Raw genomic sequence first — 17,770 nt, 5'->3', positions numbered from 1 at the left:
CTGCTACAGAAAAGCTACTGTTACAAATCTAATGGAATGTAAGAAAAATAGAAAGTATTTGAAATGGCAAACACAACAGGCCTCATAGTCAACAGACAAAGAGAGAGACTTAAACGCTTCTAAATTTATTAGTTACTTAATGACTTTAAGAAATCATATTATGGTGGGTTTAGATGTATTGGCAAAACTAATAAAATGCTCAGGAACTTTGTACTTTTAAACCAAGCCTATTTTTAGCCAAAGCTCACCTGTTTTAGCAAGACTTTTAAAGAGATCTGACAAAGCCCGTTGCTTTTGCATCTGAATATGCTTTGCCTCTGATTTCTGCTTCTCCTTAGTTGCTGTCTGATCAAATGTTAAATTTTGCAGTTCAGCTACAGAAACAATAATACCACCTGTATGGAAGACAGCAGACAAAGGTAAGAGATGTGAAAATTTAATGTACACAAAGCAACCATGGGAAGACAGGAGGGAACTATACATCTGCACTTTTTCCTGATTTGTTCCATTTATTTTAGAAAGGTCAACTGTAGTATGGAAATCACAAGAATACCTAACCTGTGAACTGGTCAAGATCTTCCACCAGACTTAAGAATGAATTATTTTCTGTAACTGCTGTACACATCTTCTTCATTTTTTTAGTAAGCTTAGGCAGACGATACTGAAGAGATTCTGTATGAAATGTAATGCCATCCTGACAGACTTCTGGGAGTGCCCTCTGAGAAAAAAATGAAAACAAATTATACACATATACTCAAAGCTGTCTTGTTTTACCACTTAGGGTAAATCATTGCAAAAAGAAGGGCTGAATTCTGCATTCATCTGAAACCCCAAAACACGTCATATGATCCTTTGAACAGTTCAGCACCAATACTTGAGGAAAATCATAATACATGCATGTCAGACATACATTAGTTTTAAAAACAATCAATCAAATGGAAGATGGTATGATCCTACTGTCTTAGGTGTTTGTCATTACCACTTCCATAGAGGTTATCACTGCTTCAGGTCAGCTTCCTCTGCCTGACAAGCTCAAAAGCACTACCCTACATCACTAAAGCCCCCAGGGTGTTAGATAAGAACACCCTCAATTAGTTTTCACTAGACACAAATTTTGTTCCCAAAGAACAACAAAACCAGTATGCAAGTAGAAATCATTAAATAACATAAGTAATTACCCAGCATGTCCAAAGCTAATCCCTAGAGTTTGTTCAATTTAAGTTTGCATGCATCTTCTTTAAGGAATGAAGACAACTTGAAACTTCAAGAAGTAAAACCAATAACCCTATTAACTATCAGTAATAGGCTTGGAAGTCACCAACTAACAAACCAAACCCTCAATCAATCAAGCACATTAGATTTGCATTAGATTACTGCCTCCTCACTCTACCCCCCTCCTGACTGTCACAGGACACGTGCAAGATCAGCCCCCTCTTGGTCTGAAGAAACTGAACAAAACTGAGAGCAACTTAGCATAAAACTGAGAGTAACTGAGCATTTCCCACTCACTGCCAAATTCTGATGGGTTACAATTGTCTCCTTGCATCTTATTAATAAAATTTAATGATGTGAATAGGAATCTGTTTCAGGAAGAAAATTAGCTGACTTCCTCCCTGAGCTGGGTAACTTAATTGGAGATACACAAAACTGAGACACTGTGTAGTCCAAGCTAGTCCAAGGCAAATGTTCACAGTACACAAATTGCCAGTCAACAGCAAATGTAAGACAATGTAGTACATTCCCTGTTTCATCATCCAAGCCCAAAGTGATTCAATATTTAATAAGAGCTTATGTGCGCACAAATCCTACAGCTACATGATCATGTGTTTGGGTCCTTGATTAGAAAAAATGAGCTAATAATAATTTCAACTTGCAGTCTGTTTTACTGCACTATTAGGGAAGTAACAAATTGTTGCAGACAATACGCAAGGAACTTGGAGATGAAATGTGTAACTGCCTCATCTCTGTATTAGAGCACAGATACTGTGCCAGATCAGTACAGATCATGCTTGTCTTTCCATGCTGCATTCCCACCCATCTGCAGTGTTTCATAACACTGAACACAAGTAAGATTAAAAAAGTTCATGATATATTCAACAGATTTGACACTTACATAAGATTTTTCTGGATAAATCAGTGAAAAGCAACATATGGATGAAAATAGAGAAAATATTCTACCCACATGTGGAATAAAGAACACAGTTACCTTGGCAACATCTGTTCTAGCAGAGAGAATCTTTCTTAATGTGTTGTTTAGCCTCTGAACTTTGGTTTCTTTGTTCTCAGATTCCTCCTGCTTTTGCATGCAGTCCAGCTGCTCTTCCTTACCAATTTCCACCAAGGCAGGCTGGCATGGCTCATCCAGAACAACTTCAAACTTCTTCATGAATTTAAAGAGGGTTCTGATTACCACAGGAAAGCAGAAATGTTACTGGGTTTTATAATCCTAGAAATCTCTCATCTACTTGAAATAAATGTTTCCACTGTGTTATGAGTAGAAGTATTCTTACATTCAAATTTAATGTCATAGAGAAATCATCTAGAAGGAAGTTTCTAAATAGGGACCTTAATTTCAAGTTCTGAGTTACCTGCGTATTTTTTCAACTGACTGCTTGATAGCCCAGAAGCTGACATCATTCCACTTGGAAATTTTCACAAATTCCTATTAGGAAAATAAATCATCAATGGGATTACTCATATAAATAAAATTAAGTATTTCCATATCAAAGATGATCTTTAAAGCTGATCAGCTATGATGATGTGGTAGTCTTAAAATGCAAGACATTTCAATAAGTGAGCAAATTATTGCATAGACATCTTATTCTATTAATATATGTGTTTATGTTAAAACTGTTGCATAGCCAAATGCTGTGAAATCTAAATGGGCTTCACCAGTGGGCAGAAATTTTCATGGATAAATGGGAATGATCAAACCTTAAAGCTTTCAACCAGCCCCCCTCCCTCCCCCTCTAAAATAAATTCTTGCCAAAGAAAATGTGTTGTAGGGATTTCAGTGGCCAACAGAACTATTATATACAAATTCAAAAAATATCTGCTCCACCCTTCCTTTAATTAGATCAGTGTATTGTCTGAACCAAGTTTCATTTTACCTTAAGTTCCTTTTCTATGGGTTGACGAAGTTCAGTGATTCTGGCCTCAACACACACTGAAAACTGCTTATAATAATTGTACAGATTCCACAGTATGCTGCACAGAACATCTAGAAGGGACAGACAATAAAAATCTTATTTTACAATAGGATATTCTTCAGTATCACGATGATAAATGCACCCTAGCTCTTTCTGGCATCACAAAGCTTAGCTTGGAAAGTCTGGAATACCCGATGGCCATATTGCTGTAAAGATGACTCAACACAGGTAATGCTATCAACTTACCCTTTTCTGCTACTTGAGGCATCAGCAAGACATGGCAGTGGAAAACCAGTAGTGCTTGAAGCCGTGCATGAAACTCTCCCAGAGTAGAGCCTTCAATGAAAGCCTGCAATGTGCTGACCAGGGTTTTCAGATCCGTTTGCTCAGTTTCTGAACATTGCATCCGAAAACAAACCAAAAGATCAACATGAAAATTGTGACCTGCTCTTTGTAAACTTTCAGCTGAAACATCAGGTCTTTGTTAGGAAAGATTCCAAACAAAATAGGAAAGAGGCAGGGAGGGGAAGAATTCTAACTTAATAAGAAGTAAAACCAACAAACACCACAGTGGAAGAAAAGAACGGGGAACAAGAGGCAACATTAAGATAGCGACTGAGAAGGCCATTTAGGTGTCCAATTTCAGAGTCCATCAAGTATTTAAAGAACACTTGCTATTTTCTATGAATGAATGGTTTTTTCAGTCATAGTGAGCCATACTACAAATTAGTCGCTGCCAGTTCCTTAACTCCTCAAAAATCATGAAGATAGAAATATATTGTAGGCGAATCTGGTAGAGAATACAGTGTATTACCTATAGAAGACATACATAACATGGGTTATGTAATATAACCCAAGGATCTGAAGCTCATCAGAAGTGCATTAATTAATCCTGAGATTGGAAGAACTCTGCCTCATGCCAGAGGATACTGCTTTCATCTTTATAATTCCATTAAATTGGGGGAGGCAAGGGACCGAGAGCTGTATTCTTTACCCTATTTTATGTAACGTGAACAGCTGCAGACAGATTTGCTAAGAACAGCATGTACCAAAACATACCAGCTGTAAGAATTCTTTAGGCTTTATACACAATGTTCAAAGCAGTTCAGCTCCAATATGAATAATGTTTTCTATAGCTAAAAAATGAGAAGCCTTTTTGAGTTGCAGTTGGAGGCATCCTACCCTCCAAATCTGTTTGAAATGTTTATATGTGCATGACATAAGCTGCCATAGTTCTACGTTCTTTTAGGTGCTTTTTACAGACATCTTTTTTTCTTTACACCACCTACAGTGTTGGCCCTATGAGCCACAGGTGGTTTCAGAGACACATACAAGCAAAGTTCACTCCATACATAAGACCTTAGAGAGTCATGAAGTTTATTGTAGGGCAAAGAACTACACTTGAAAGTGCATTGTCAAACTCTGGCATTTAGGATCTTAATCAAGCATCCTTAGTAATTGCTAGAACTGCAGCACACATTCATTTTAAGGCAAGCACTTACCTTCTGTAGTTGCCTCTGTCTGCTCTTGAACATACTTCTCAATCATCTGATAGATTGAGAACCAGTGCTTTGTGGATTTCTCTACATGCTGTTTCATAATATTGTCCAAACTTACTGACCAGCAACTGGAAACAAGAAGGAAGGAGAGAAAAGAAAAAAAATAAAGCAAAAATATCATGGGTAATTTGGGCTTCAAAACAACACAAACTTTATTCTCTGTTTCTACTAAACTAATGGAAAATTTTACAAGATGGAATAATCTGCACACGTGCTTAATATATACATTCAACTCTCGAGGATCACTGCTTTGCCAATAGTATTAAGTATGAGAGAAGAAGTGTGATGATGCCTTAAGCCCCTAATGTTTTTTATTTTATTTTTCTAATATTTGTAAGAATTGTAAGTTTTAAAAAGCAGCAACCTCCCTTCCCCCCACCCCTTGTCCCTTGTTCCTTTCCCTTGTTTACATTCCCTAACCCTCTTACCCCATTCTATGCTCCCCATATCAAACCTACCCCTGAATTCAGTGGCAATGTTTTGTCTTTTGTCAAGGCAAGACCTAGACTGTTTACAGAACAGCATATCAGGGCCTAAACCACAGAATACGGTCAAAAATTAGGTAACTATGTACCCTTTGTGCTCTGATGAAGCTGAAGATGGTGAAGGAGGGGTCCCAAAATACACCCCAGACCCATTTCTCAGGGGGTGGACCCGGGGCGGACCAGAGGAAGGGCCACAGGGTGGACACATCTGGGATTGGATGGATAGTGTTATAAAATGTAACCTCTCAGGCACTGCCGGGCGCGGGTCGTATAACATCTTAGCCTTGGCAAATAAACCCTTTCCTTATCTCACCCCTAATTAACTGCTCCGGAGATTTTTTTCAGCACCAAAATACACCGGCAACAGTGAGAACTAGGGATGGTAAAACAAAACCCATCAGAGGCAGGTTCAAAAATTTCTTTTGCTCAGAACTTGAGGTAGGCTTGTGGAATTCCTGATCATGGCATATTGTGGCTATAAAAATTTTACATGGTCTTAACAGACAATAATTTTTAAGGAAAATTTAATGTGGGGGTTGTTAAACAGACAAAACACTTCATCACCCTACGATGAAAACAGGAGAGCACTAGGAAAATACTAGGATGAAGTACTGTAGTTATCTGTCTGTCCTGCTTCTCCTCCTCTCCTGAGGCAAATACATAGGGTCCCCACAGGCTGGACATGCTCATTCTGAACCACTACAGCTGCTAGGGGGGTTTTTTTCCCCCCACATTTTTACAAGGACAGGCACATAGAAGCATTTTCCACAATTAAGGCAATTTAGCATTGGAATGTGCCTTCATATGGAGATGGAAGGTTACAGTATCTAAGAAAAAGCAGTATGGAAGGATAGTTCTTACTTCAACTCCAATCTACGCCACTGAATAATCAGTTGTGTGACCAAATCAAGATGTTTCCGCAAGGACAAAGCTCGACTAGCATTTTCCTCCCAGTCCTGGAAAACAAAAAAGTTACCCTTTATACAAAGACAGAAATTAGTCCTTGCATGGCAAGGCTCGCAGTACTTTGGATACTTCAAACTGTCAGCCTGGAGCAAGTTCACTTCCTCAAATCCTGGCAAGCAGACTGCTTTCATATTAAAAACATGGTATCCATATAAATAAAGAAGCATGAAAGAGAAGATAAAACTTCCCCTTAGCTTTTTTCTTACCTGTGCTTTTGCAAGAAGAATTTCCAAGCCATTCAGGAACTTTGAGAGAGGACTAGAGAGTGGAAAACTCCGGATTCTGTCCAACACAACTAACAGCTGCAGAATAAAAACACAAGCATTCCACCTACAGTAAGAGTTTTTCAACAAAAGTAGTCATGAAGTTAATTTTTATAAGTGTAACCCTCCCCTGCAAGAGGTAAGAATGGTTTTGGGTTGTTTTGTTGACTTTTTTTCTCATTTTTAAACTGCTTTCTCAATTTAGTATAAGCTCACTACAAGTTCAGTGAAGACCGGTGCATTTGGGGAAAGGAGCACAAATGACCTAATGCAAAGACTTCCAACAGAATCTGAGTTTCTGTGTTGCTCTAAGAAATGTAACCTGATAGCCACACAGGTCCCATAAGTGGGACTAAAAATAAGCACTCTAAAGAATTAGGAAAGAAAGAACTTTGGAAAATAACAGGAGCACAAACAGCAAAAGACCTCAGGGATCTCTGAGCTATGGCAGACTGAAGATTGCTTAAAGCTCTAAGAGTAGGCAGAATACCACTTAACATTTCATAGCTAAAATAGAACAGCTAATAATACTTAATACCTCTTAAGAATAAACAGATATGACTTCAAAACATCCGCGTAAGTATTACAGACAACATCTAGGCAAGAATATGAACCTCTATGCACGTTTATGCATATCTATATACATAATGCAATCCTAAAATGCTCCAGTTTCCCCCAAATACTCGTTGAGGTGTTTTTACCTGCACGAGTACTGGATGCTCTGGCCATTCCTGCAGTAGCCCATTTATTTCTTTAGCAAAATTATCAAGTACAGGTTGGCACTGTCGGACTTGCTGAATATTAGGGTGCTGGTAGAAGTCATATGGGCCATCTTGCTGCAGCACAAGATCTGAAGTTAATTCCTCAAAAAAGGTATTGCGAAGAAGAGTGCTAAGTAGAAGCTGGCTTCCCAAAAGACTATCATTCATTTCGGCACCTAGGAGGCAAGTAAGGAAGACATCACACATGCAACTAATACTTTTTCGGTTGAATAGATGAAGTTGGGGACTTTCTTTCCCTGTACCCCAAGCCTTAGCATGTTAGACTATGCCACTCATAAATAATGAGATGGGAGTATGGAACAAAAGAGACATAATTAGAGTTTATATTCTCTATTTTATCAAATTTTTCTGTAAAAGTAAAATCAGCATCCTAAAGGTGGGCTGTGATCCTGTCAGAAGAACACAGGCTTTGAGGAAAAGTAACTCAAAACACAAAAAAATCCCACATACATTACACCTCAGATACAAACACAAAAACAAGGTACTGTAGAAACAGCAGCCCTTATATGCTTCACCTTAATTGCACACATACATCTATTAGATCAGAACTGAAATATACAGCTCTGCTATGAAAAGTGATGATCCTGAGGTCTTGCACAATTGCTTGAAACAATTTACATATCAAGTGTTCCAAAATTCAGGCTAGGAAAAAAAAACCAAAAAAACCCAAAAAAAGTCCACCTTTTTTCTTTTAAATTATATATAGAAGCTACATTTAAACCAATTCCTTTATGGACTTCATTGCAAATTTTAATTCTGGGAAATTTCTTCAAGTGTATCATCTTCCATAGACTATGCAGATCCATGTGATCAAAATTTCACTTAGCATTCAATTTATTTTTAAACTGTGTTGGTCTTATACATTCCCAAATGGAATAAAAAAAAATAATTTTTTTTATAAAAGAATAAAAATCAAAGCATTCCACAAGACAATTCTGAACACAGGACAAATTCTTTAGAAAAAGAAAATTCAGTTTCCCCATAATAGATCTGTTTCATAACTGTAATGCAATTAATTTGGAACAAATCATTAGAAAGCTAAACCTGCATATCTGAAATATTGCCAGCAATCTTACCAATTAAAGGATAGAACTGATTCACCAGGCATGCACCAGTCTGATAGCAGGAAATAAATGTACTGAAATAATGCTTGGCTTGATGAGAAGTCAGCCTCTGCTGATACCACAGGGATCGAGCAAAGTTTAAGCATAACTGTTGATGAACCATCATAACTGTTTGCATAGAGCTCTTGGACAAAAGGGCTCTGTCAACTTCCAGGTAGTCTTCCGATGGATCTTCAGTTTCCATTTTTTCTTCTAGGCTTGGCTGAGCTGTGATATCTTCAAAGTCCTGCATATTACATGATAATCAAAGGTAAATTATAAATTCTTCTTTTAATGCCTTCTCTCCCCATCTCCTTTTTTGCACTTTTTGGCATTGCAACAACATGCTAATGATTTGCAGCTGGTACCATACAGAAGCACTGCCTGCCTCTCAGATGTCAGTCTGAAACAGAACACAGGTCTACAGAACATTTTGGGGCGTAACCACAGCAGGTAAGGGTGCAGTACAGTGATCCCTGGAGCTGCTGCCAACTAAAACTCTTTCAGAAAAAGCAGCAGCAGCTGTGCATGCTGATAAAACACCTCAGTGCTGTGTGGTCGCTTGAAGACCTGAACTGCTACATCCCAGCTGCTTTATTTAATCAAGAATAACCTTCTACCCAGGTAATACAATCTCATATGACCTTATTTGCTAAATTAATCAAATTCCAGAATTTTACAACAAATAACTAACTATATTGTCATTCAGTTACGTAACTTGGGATTGTTCACTTGAGCCACAGCATGCTTCAAGTCCAGAAGTTAATTCCAAAAACTTTCCTAAACCAAAACATAAAATAAAATAAAAGCACAGTACTTAACACCTATCAAAATCTGCCCCACATTTTGCTTTTGGCTAAAGGAAAAATAGTTTCAGTCCTCATCTTATTTCTGGCATGTATTTTCAGGAGCTACTTCAGATGTCATTTTTGTATTTCTTTACAGAGTTACAATTATTACCTTTTCATGAAAAGGAAATCTCCTCCTGAATTCTTCTTCTTCCTCCTCTTCCTCACTCCGTCTTTTCCCATGACTTTTACTTCTGTATCTGTACAGACTGCGTTCCATTGCCTCCTGCTCTTGGGCACGGCGTTCCTGTTCATCCCATTCATTTACAATTGCCTAAGGAAACACAAAGCAGTATGCTTTTAAACAAGTCAATGTCTGAAATCATCTCATTTTTCATCAAAGGGACAGCATCTATTTTGCTTGGCTCTTCCCCTTTCTACAATCTACAACAGTATAAATCAAAGCTATCTAAGATTTGTGAACTGCCCTCTCAACAAGCTAATAAGGAAAACACAAAGACAACAGTGTGCAACAGAGTGCTTGGCCAAGTTCTAATCTCTTTTCTTAACCATTTTATAAAGAAAGTCTCTACAAAGTTTGCCTTGTCAGCCTGTCTTCACAGCAGGGGCTCTTCCAGACCTCTGAAAATTTCTGTGGCCCTCCTCTAGACCTGCCTTAAGAGATCCATGTCTTCAACAGGGGACAAGGTGGTTTAGTACAAGAATCCCAGCTACTGGCATCCAGATGTTACCTGACACAGATGTCTAAAAAGCTGCAGAGATTTCTGGTCCATCTCTCCTTTGGATAGTATATGGCATCGAAGATGCAACAAAGCATTCACTAGGAGCTGTTCCAAAGTTGGGCAAGGCTGCTCAGCTCCCTCAGATTCTCCTTCAGAGTGCTTCAGAGAAAATTTTTTAAGCCCATGAAGGACCTCAACTGAATTCACTGAGCATAAAATTTCTGCCCGAGCAAAGTAGGTGGGGAAGGCATGGCCAACAGAAGGAAATGTCAACAAAGAAGTGAGGAGGTTGGTGAGGTCAGCTGGACACACAAAATTTTGGAGTACTCCAAAAACTTCAGAAGCCACTAATCGCATGCCATGTTGCAACTGTAAGATGGCAGCTTGCAGCGGAATGATGGCATCAGGGAATGCAGCGTACTCCTCTGACAGGTGTTTTCTAAACTGATGGTGGGATTTTTGCCACGATGCTTCTTCATTCAACAGGTTTTGTATTGCCTGAAGCGATTTTGGTGTTTCTCCATGGAGGACCTGGAGAAGGCGAGTTAGAAGATCTTGGACTGAAGAAACCCGTGCTATGCTGTTGATGTACTGGTGGGCCTCCTGGAATAAGCAATCATATAGCGGAGCTGGAGGCCTGAAGGCCTTTTTTCTAGAAAGGTTGCTCATTTGTTCCTTCAACTTTTGCATTCTTTCATGCAACAGTCTGTTAAGAAATAACATTAACAAGTTTAAACGTAGAAAGATGTTTCATATAAACTTCTTAAATATATCCAACATAACAGTTAGATACATAAAAAAGTTTAATTAGAAATATTCTGTTAGTTTGCGTGAAACAGCAAATAAGGAAAAAAAAAAAAGGGACACCCTTATAGCATGCAGATGTATATTTCTTTCCCCCACCGCTTCAACAAACTTCAATTGCTTTTTTTGCTTGCTACCTGACAGCTCTGTGAGCATTTAGAAAAAAGTAATATTACTGCAAGCAATTGGTAAGGCTCAGCCATTCAGAACCCACTTTCAGTGACTATCTTTCTCTTAAGCAATAGCACAGAACTACCAGATCTTCTATATGTATCATTGTGAAATCAAAATCTTCCATTAATAGTGGAAAATCGTGAATAATAGATAGTTTTTATCTCCATGTACAAGGAACACACTGGGACACCTGCACAAAGGAAAAAGCTCTGTTCACTTAAAATCTCCTTCTCAAGTTCCTCAGATTAAAATAAAACCAAAAAACCGAACCAACAAAATAACAGTGGCTACAAATTCTGAATGTCAACAGTGTATTCTATGTGATAAGAAATTTAATTCACTCACAGCACCATAGGCAAAGGCTAGTGCTAAAATACATATATGGAGATTTCTCCCCAGTAAAATCAGCTGAAGAACTCTGCAAAATAGCACTGGAATGCAGAAAGGCCTTGAGGAGGTACAGTGATCAATAAAACAATCCAGCTAATTTCAACTCATTGATAACATTGTCACATTTTAAAGAAAGTACTGTACTTTAGATGTATGGCATTATTTTTACTTCTGGGCCTGGCTTCAACTTTATCAATATACAAAGGCCACATCCTTTAATTGTTATATTTACAGCAGTAAAAAGAGCGTACACATAATTCCTTAGTCACTGCAAGTAAACAGCACAGCCTCTGCACTTATCTTTACCACCACAATATGGAAACTGATACCGTAAAATCAGCAACTCTTGTTTCTACAGAAAGACAGAAACATCGTACAGCCTTGGAGAAAACCTTCAGAGCCTGAGCATACACAGATGACATGTCTAATCTAAAAGAGACAAGTTAAGTGCCTGGATGTTACCTGATATGTGGATGAATATAGTTGCTGAGTGCTTCATCATCAATACTTTTTCCTGTATGTAGCTGGGACGAAAAATCGTATGTTTTCCATTCACACTCCAGCTGGTATAACTAAAAAGGAAAGAATAAACCATTTGCAGAGGTTCTGATTTTTATAATCAAGTAGGTACATCATCATCTTGGACATTAAAAGAAGTTCTAACTGTATAGTTTAAAAATCATGACTAAATATTTGCCCGAGAATACCCAAGCCAAACTCCTCTGTGTTGATTTTATACATTACAAAGGTAAAAGCCAATTCAGCTCCATACTCACCTCTTCTTTTGCATACTTGAGCTTGTATTCTCTTTTAACAGCTGGATCAAACCTGGTCTGTGGGAGCCACACCTGGAGCTGCACCAAGCCAATAATCACCCAGAGACTTCCTCGCCAAGCTGTCTCTGGTAACTCCTTAAGCCCTTCCCCATAGAACTGATGCAAGCAAGTGAGCAGAAGAAACAGGAATTCTTTAGGAAGTAACTCCTGATCAGTGATGCTTCCAAGTATGCTGAGAAGGTACTCATATGCAACAGGATCCTTGAGGTAGAGCTTCTCACAGCACTCCAAAAATTCTTCTTGAAGATCCACTGGAACCAGATCTATCAGGGCAGAGAGTTGTCTGCCTATCATTATTCCTTGTAGTCTAGCATCCGTGTGTCTGAAGGAAAAGGCATGAGAGAAGTTTACACATGGTAAGCAAGCTTCTGTAATGTGTTTAATTTAAATAACATATATGTGGAAGAAAGGTCTTAATACCTAAAATCTGCTATTGAAGAGACAGCCATGTTGGTCCACAGTGCCGTGCTGACTTTGTTAAGCTGCTGTGCTCTCTCCATCCATTCTCCCAGTGTTACATGGGATGATAACAGAACAGGAAGCTCACTCACATCCCACTGGCTTGTCTTGCTGCTGCTAGTTAGAATTTCAAAGAAGCTCTTCGAGAAAATGGCTCGGGTCAAAATGCCTGGGCCCTAAATTAAGAGATCAAGAGTTAGATTTTTCAGATGCAACTTGCACTTGACTAAGCTAGAACTTACAATATTGCTTTAGAAAACTGCTGAATTATTCGATAAGAGTATTCAGCCTAGAGCTTGATTAGGTCAGAAGAGACAAACCTTCAGAGAACGGTTCATATAGGATTTAGAAAAGTTCTTTTCCTCTGTTGCAGGCAGTGGCCTCCAAGTCAACCAGTAGTCTGGGTCTGTTGTGAAAGTACTGCTCCAAAAGGATGCTAACACAGCATTAACTAGTTGAGATGACAGAACAGACACTTCTTCAGGTGTTATCTAAGGAAAAAGAAAAACCTAGAGTTGATAATAATGTACAGGAGCAAAAGAGAATTAGGTGCAAACACATACAAAAAAAGTATGATACTGTTTTTCAGTACAGACAGTACAAGATATTACTCTAGATCTTTTTCAAATTCATATAGCATTTGCTTGCATATGCTCGTCTCAACAAAAAGAGTACACTTCCTGAAGTCTGCACTATCTCCTGTCTGTGAAATACACAGCATGTTTACAGAGCAACTTGTTAGAATATAGCCTCTAGTCTTTGACTGTGCAATCTTTTGTTACAATATACCGGGGTGCAGAAACATGAAACAGGTAAAGCTATCCAATACTCTGCTCTGAAGCATTGAAAGTGAACTTGTGGTTTACTATGCTTTATGGGAACACAACCATTGTATCATAAATATTAACCAGTTATTAAATGTTCTACAGAAAATGCATCAAATAACTTTATCAGTCTATTTGATTTGCAACATAGAGCTAAGAAAACTGAGATGCACAGGAACAGAGGTATTTTTCAGCATAATGTTACTTTGAATACATAGATACAACCAGGCTGGCACCTGCCATTCCATTAGGTCGCAGATGGATAAATGGAACAATACTACCAAAACAGATCATATAGAACTATGTTATTTAAGACTTCATTGTATTTCATTTATGTTTTAACGTCATATTTTAATTATATTTTCTGAAGGCTCACAGTTAATAACCTTCCTTATTAAAAGAAGGAACAGATTTTGTCAGGCACGGGGAGGAAAACTGCATGTCAAGAAACTGAGAGATATACATATTTTGAATAATCTGTTGAAAACATCTGCAAGGCTAATTGAACTAAAACTTGTCCTTACTTCATTAAGGTGTAACAAGTGCCACAGTCCAGAGAGCTGATGAGAAGCAGTTGGTGTCATCTTCAGAGAAAAAGCTATAAACTGAGCTAGTTCTGAACACATGCTTAGTTCTTGACTGCAGTTCTCCCTGCAGCAGGTAAAAAAATACAACCTAAGTAATGTTTAAGCAGGGCACATGAAATAAATTATTTGGATAGTAAAACAAATCAAGAATGGCAGGCAAAGTCACTGAAAGGTTAAAACAACAGCATTTCAAACATTGAAGAACAAGCACTCAATACCTTGAATCCTTCCAAGCTGACAAAAACACAGGAAAAAGAGGAAGAAGTGGAAACTCCTGTAGCTATAAACTACATGTTCAACAAAACATACAAAACATTTGGGAACAAACTGGCTTCTAGCTTTATAGTTCTTGTAAAAAACCATAACTTCGCTGAATTCAAGAGTGAACCAGTGATCCTAAGAGTCTCATCGCACAAACAATACTGTGACTGAAATCCATAAATGAATAGCTCTCTTTTAAGGAATGGGAAGCCAGATAAAAAATAAATACATTTGGCCCCTTAAAACAACAGTAACACATCCTAAATTAATAATGGTAATTTAAACTATGATTCTATGTGTGTATAGTTCACACAAAAGGAAGCATGCATGCTAGTGTAATTTCTCTGTCTTCAGGTGTAATCCAGACTGCAGTAGCCCCCAACAACATGGTGATAAACATCTTCATGTTGATTCCTAACCTGAAGGACTCTTCTATTTCATTAAAAGGCAAATATGTATTTGCAAAAGAAAAATGCTATGTGCCATTTACTACATAAAAGGTTTTAATTTTCAGTCATCTATAACCCATTCTACCACTAATAAAGCAGTTTCTGGAGTCTCGTGTGTTTACTTCAAGGGGTTTGGACATCAGCATCCTTGTATTTGCCTTAATAAAGCAAGCTAGAAAAGAAAAAAATCACTTTCTCAATATAACACTAAACCATTTCTCTGCTGATACTTTTTATATTTGCCTGGGTGCAATTCTGCATGCAGACAAGGAGTGCACATGCATTGTATACACAAATACACATATTTGTGTCCTACAGAGATATACATGCACATACACACAGCTATATATATATATAACATGTGTACACACACGGAGATTTACATGCAGAAATAAAGCACCAAAGTTGCAGCTTCTAGCCAGGGATTCTGAATCTCATGGAAGGAATATAGGATTTCTTTCTCCAGCCTTCTTACCTTCTTGTACAAGCCTTGGCCACAAAATCTGCTGTCATTTTGTACTGCCAGAGCACGCCTATGTATTCCATTGCAGGCCACAGCTGAACTTGACTGCAGAGCTGATTTAGCAAGGCAGGGTCTAACTGGTTGGAGATGGTGTCTTCAGGAAACCTTTCTTCTGCATGACTATATTTAACTCCTTCTGCTCTCAGGTATGAATGCACAGCTTTCAAAAAAATCTGTAGTTGACCTGTTTGACAGATTGTAAGAGGTACATGAATGCACGTACCGTATTTCTTGCCAGTGAACATTTAACATCCTTTCCATTTGTATACAGAAAGGATGAAGATGACAGAAATCATCCTGTTGGGCTCTTTAAAAGTGTGACCTACCCAGACTAACATCTTCTAAATGGTTGGCTCTTATTATCAGGCCATCAGCTTGCAGCAACGCTTTCTTCATCTTCATTCCAGTGGCAGCAATTTTCAGACAGCACATTTTTTCCTGCCATCTGCTTTCTCCAAAGGCCAATCTTAGCTCCAAGATGTTAAGTGGTTTGCTGAGGACTTTTAACTGAGAAAAACATTCCATGCCCAGTTTATCCTGGAAACATGGAAAGGACAATTTGTTTCAGCAGCACTAACAAAACAGCAAACAAGATTTGTGACTGCAGTCAAAACTAAGATTTCAAATTCACATGCACACAACTGCACAAGTTCACAATCTTTTAGTAGCCCTACTCAATACAGCAGAAAACAGAAATTGAAACCGTTGCCCACAATTCCTCCTTGTCAAGTTTTTTTTCTTTTCTCTCGTGAAGAAACTACATAAAATATGCAGACAAACAACACTTCAACATGGCAACCTAACTAAACTAGGGGTAATAAATACACAGAATAATAAAAAATACCAGCAGCTACTGTCATTTATAAGAAAATGCAGTTTACACCTGCACTTTAAATACATGTTCTTAGAAAAATCTCCTCAAATTCTTAGTAAGCATTTAATGTTCTTCAGAGTCCCACAAAGTAATTACCTTAAAAGGAAGAGGTCTTCCTAGAGACTTCTGTAATATCTTCATATTGGCAGAAACACCAGCAGGATTGACCAAGCAGCTCTGAATCTGCTGTGAAACAGACTGAATTTCCCTGGAAATCCTTGTAGGGAAAAAAAAAAAAGAAGGGTAGGGGGGAGAAAAAAGCCCACGCAGTTAACAGAAATTTAAGAAACAAGGCAAAAGGATGCATAAGAAAGGCAAGTCCCTCTCTTATCCTTTTACTAATGGGGTAAAAATTCTAGATGATCATTTGAGCAAGCAGAAGCCCCATGTTAGGAACCCTGAACTTTAAAAATGAGCAGCTATTTAATATACTGTACTTGCATCACTAATAGCAAACAATGCAAATTAGCTATAATGCTAAAGAAAATAGTAATTTATAGAGACATTTAACAGAAACAAATCAAGAGCCACTACACAAAGCCACTCACTTGTTCTGGTCTGATCCAGCAAGCATCTGAGGAATTCTGTCAATTAGGTGTTTCATAACCCAGTGCCAGTGAAGAGACAGAAGTGACAACCCTGGCGAATCCACTGTCACAGTGTCAGAGACTGCCCAGAACCGGTCACGCCACAGCAAGCAGTATAAAATCTAACAAGCCAAAAAGGTTACAGTTTTACCACTGCTGCATATTACAGAATACTTGGTACTTCAAGCAAGAGAAGGAGCAAACCCACTACCCACTTGCATTAACTTCAAGCTCCCACGATGCTTTGTATTTACTGCTACACAACCAATACTCAACTATAGGTTCTCCAAAAATATCACACAGCTCTACTGGCAGGTGGAACCACAAGCCAAAACCAAGCAATCCCTGCACCATGTCTACAATGTCAAGATTTCAGCAAAATGATATTCATGGTCTGAAAAGGAAGAGGGAGAAGCGAACCACCCCCGTGACCTGCATGCCACCTGACCAGGTTCAGATGTTCTTATCGCGGATAGATGTGGATAGTCCCCTTTACCATCAGTGAAGAGAAAGAGGCACTTCTACAGCACAATTCATGCCATCCTAAGCAGGCATTAGAAGGCTTGATGATCAAGTTCTGACTATCTACATCCCAGGTATGTACATTTAGGAAAGATAATTCCCACCCCAAGAATCTGCAGGCTGAAAACCTACATTCCACACAGAACAAATGAGAAGAAAGAGCACAAATACAGCCACTAAAACAAACATGATCATTTGCCTGCTGCCAGGCATATTCTGAATACCCACAGAAGCACTGTGCTTAATTCCATGGTCCCTGAAACTAAAAATAGTGTTCTTCACACAATCTCATTTCATTTAACTTCCATATGACGAAAAGTCTACTCACATCATGCATGTCATCGTCACTTAAGGCCACCTGAGTAGACTTCACCCAGTGAAGTGCAAACGCATCCCAAAGTTCAAAGAAAGCAACAAGGTTGACCACAATTGCATGAGGAAGACAGTTGTAACTTCCTGGATCTGAGGTTTGGAGAAGAGGGAAAGAAAGACAGAGAGAGACTAAACATTCCACCCACATCACATGACACATAGGAGTCAACTTCTGATCACTAGATCCTCTCTAAGGTTGAGAAAAAAATAACAATCTGAAAAGTTCCAAGAATTGAAGTAATAAAAGTAGTCCTTCGCTATTTGCACAAT

General features: G+C 38.4%; 1 protein-coding gene across 2 annotated transcripts in view; it reads right to left on the bottom strand.

Moving 5' to 3' along the window:
• The window catches only part of MDN1 (midasin AAA ATPase 1), a 105,199-nt gene that overhangs the window by 26,009 nt on the left and 61,420 nt on the right, over window positions 1–17,770 (bottom strand). For both annotated transcript variants that reach the window (XM_064649951.1, XM_064649952.1), the window contains exons 53-75: window positions 17,457–17,590; window positions 16,568–16,728; window positions 16,116–16,236; window positions 15,472–15,682; window positions 15,098–15,329; window positions 13,850–13,976; window positions 12,822–12,992; window positions 12,463–12,677; window positions 11,983–12,364; window positions 11,669–11,778; window positions 9,848–10,544; window positions 9,268–9,429; window positions 8,281–8,554; window positions 7,124–7,359; window positions 6,366–6,461; window positions 6,055–6,149; window positions 4,652–4,776; window positions 3,396–3,542; window positions 3,111–3,220; window positions 2,589–2,662; window positions 2,207–2,402; window positions 559–718; window positions 249–395 (exon numbers count right to left, since the gene is read on the bottom strand). In XM_064649951.1, the coding sequence (XP_064506021.1) occupies window positions 249–395; window positions 559–718; window positions 2,207–2,402; window positions 2,589–2,662; window positions 3,111–3,220; window positions 3,396–3,542; window positions 4,652–4,776; window positions 6,055–6,149; window positions 6,366–6,461; window positions 7,124–7,359; window positions 8,281–8,554; window positions 9,268–9,429; window positions 9,848–10,544; window positions 11,669–11,778; window positions 11,983–12,364; window positions 12,463–12,677; window positions 12,822–12,992; window positions 13,850–13,976; window positions 15,098–15,329; window positions 15,472–15,682; window positions 16,116–16,236; window positions 16,568–16,728; window positions 17,457–17,590 (4,383 nt within the window). The remainder of the gene's footprint in view (window positions 1–248; window positions 396–558; window positions 719–2,206; window positions 2,403–2,588; window positions 2,663–3,110; window positions 3,221–3,395; window positions 3,543–4,651; window positions 4,777–6,054; window positions 6,150–6,365; window positions 6,462–7,123; window positions 7,360–8,280; window positions 8,555–9,267; window positions 9,430–9,847; window positions 10,545–11,668; window positions 11,779–11,982; window positions 12,365–12,462; window positions 12,678–12,821; window positions 12,993–13,849; window positions 13,977–15,097; window positions 15,330–15,471; window positions 15,683–16,115; window positions 16,237–16,567; window positions 16,729–17,456; window positions 17,591–17,770) is intronic.

The sequence above is a fragment of the Pseudopipra pipra genome, chromosome 3 (assembly GCF_036250125.1).
Source record: "Pseudopipra pipra isolate bDixPip1 chromosome 3, bDixPip1.hap1, whole genome shotgun sequence".
NCBI classification, from domain to species: Eukaryota; Metazoa; Chordata; class Aves; order Passeriformes; family Pipridae; genus Pseudopipra; species Pseudopipra pipra.
This window is presented reverse-complemented; position numbering and strand designations above follow the sequence as displayed.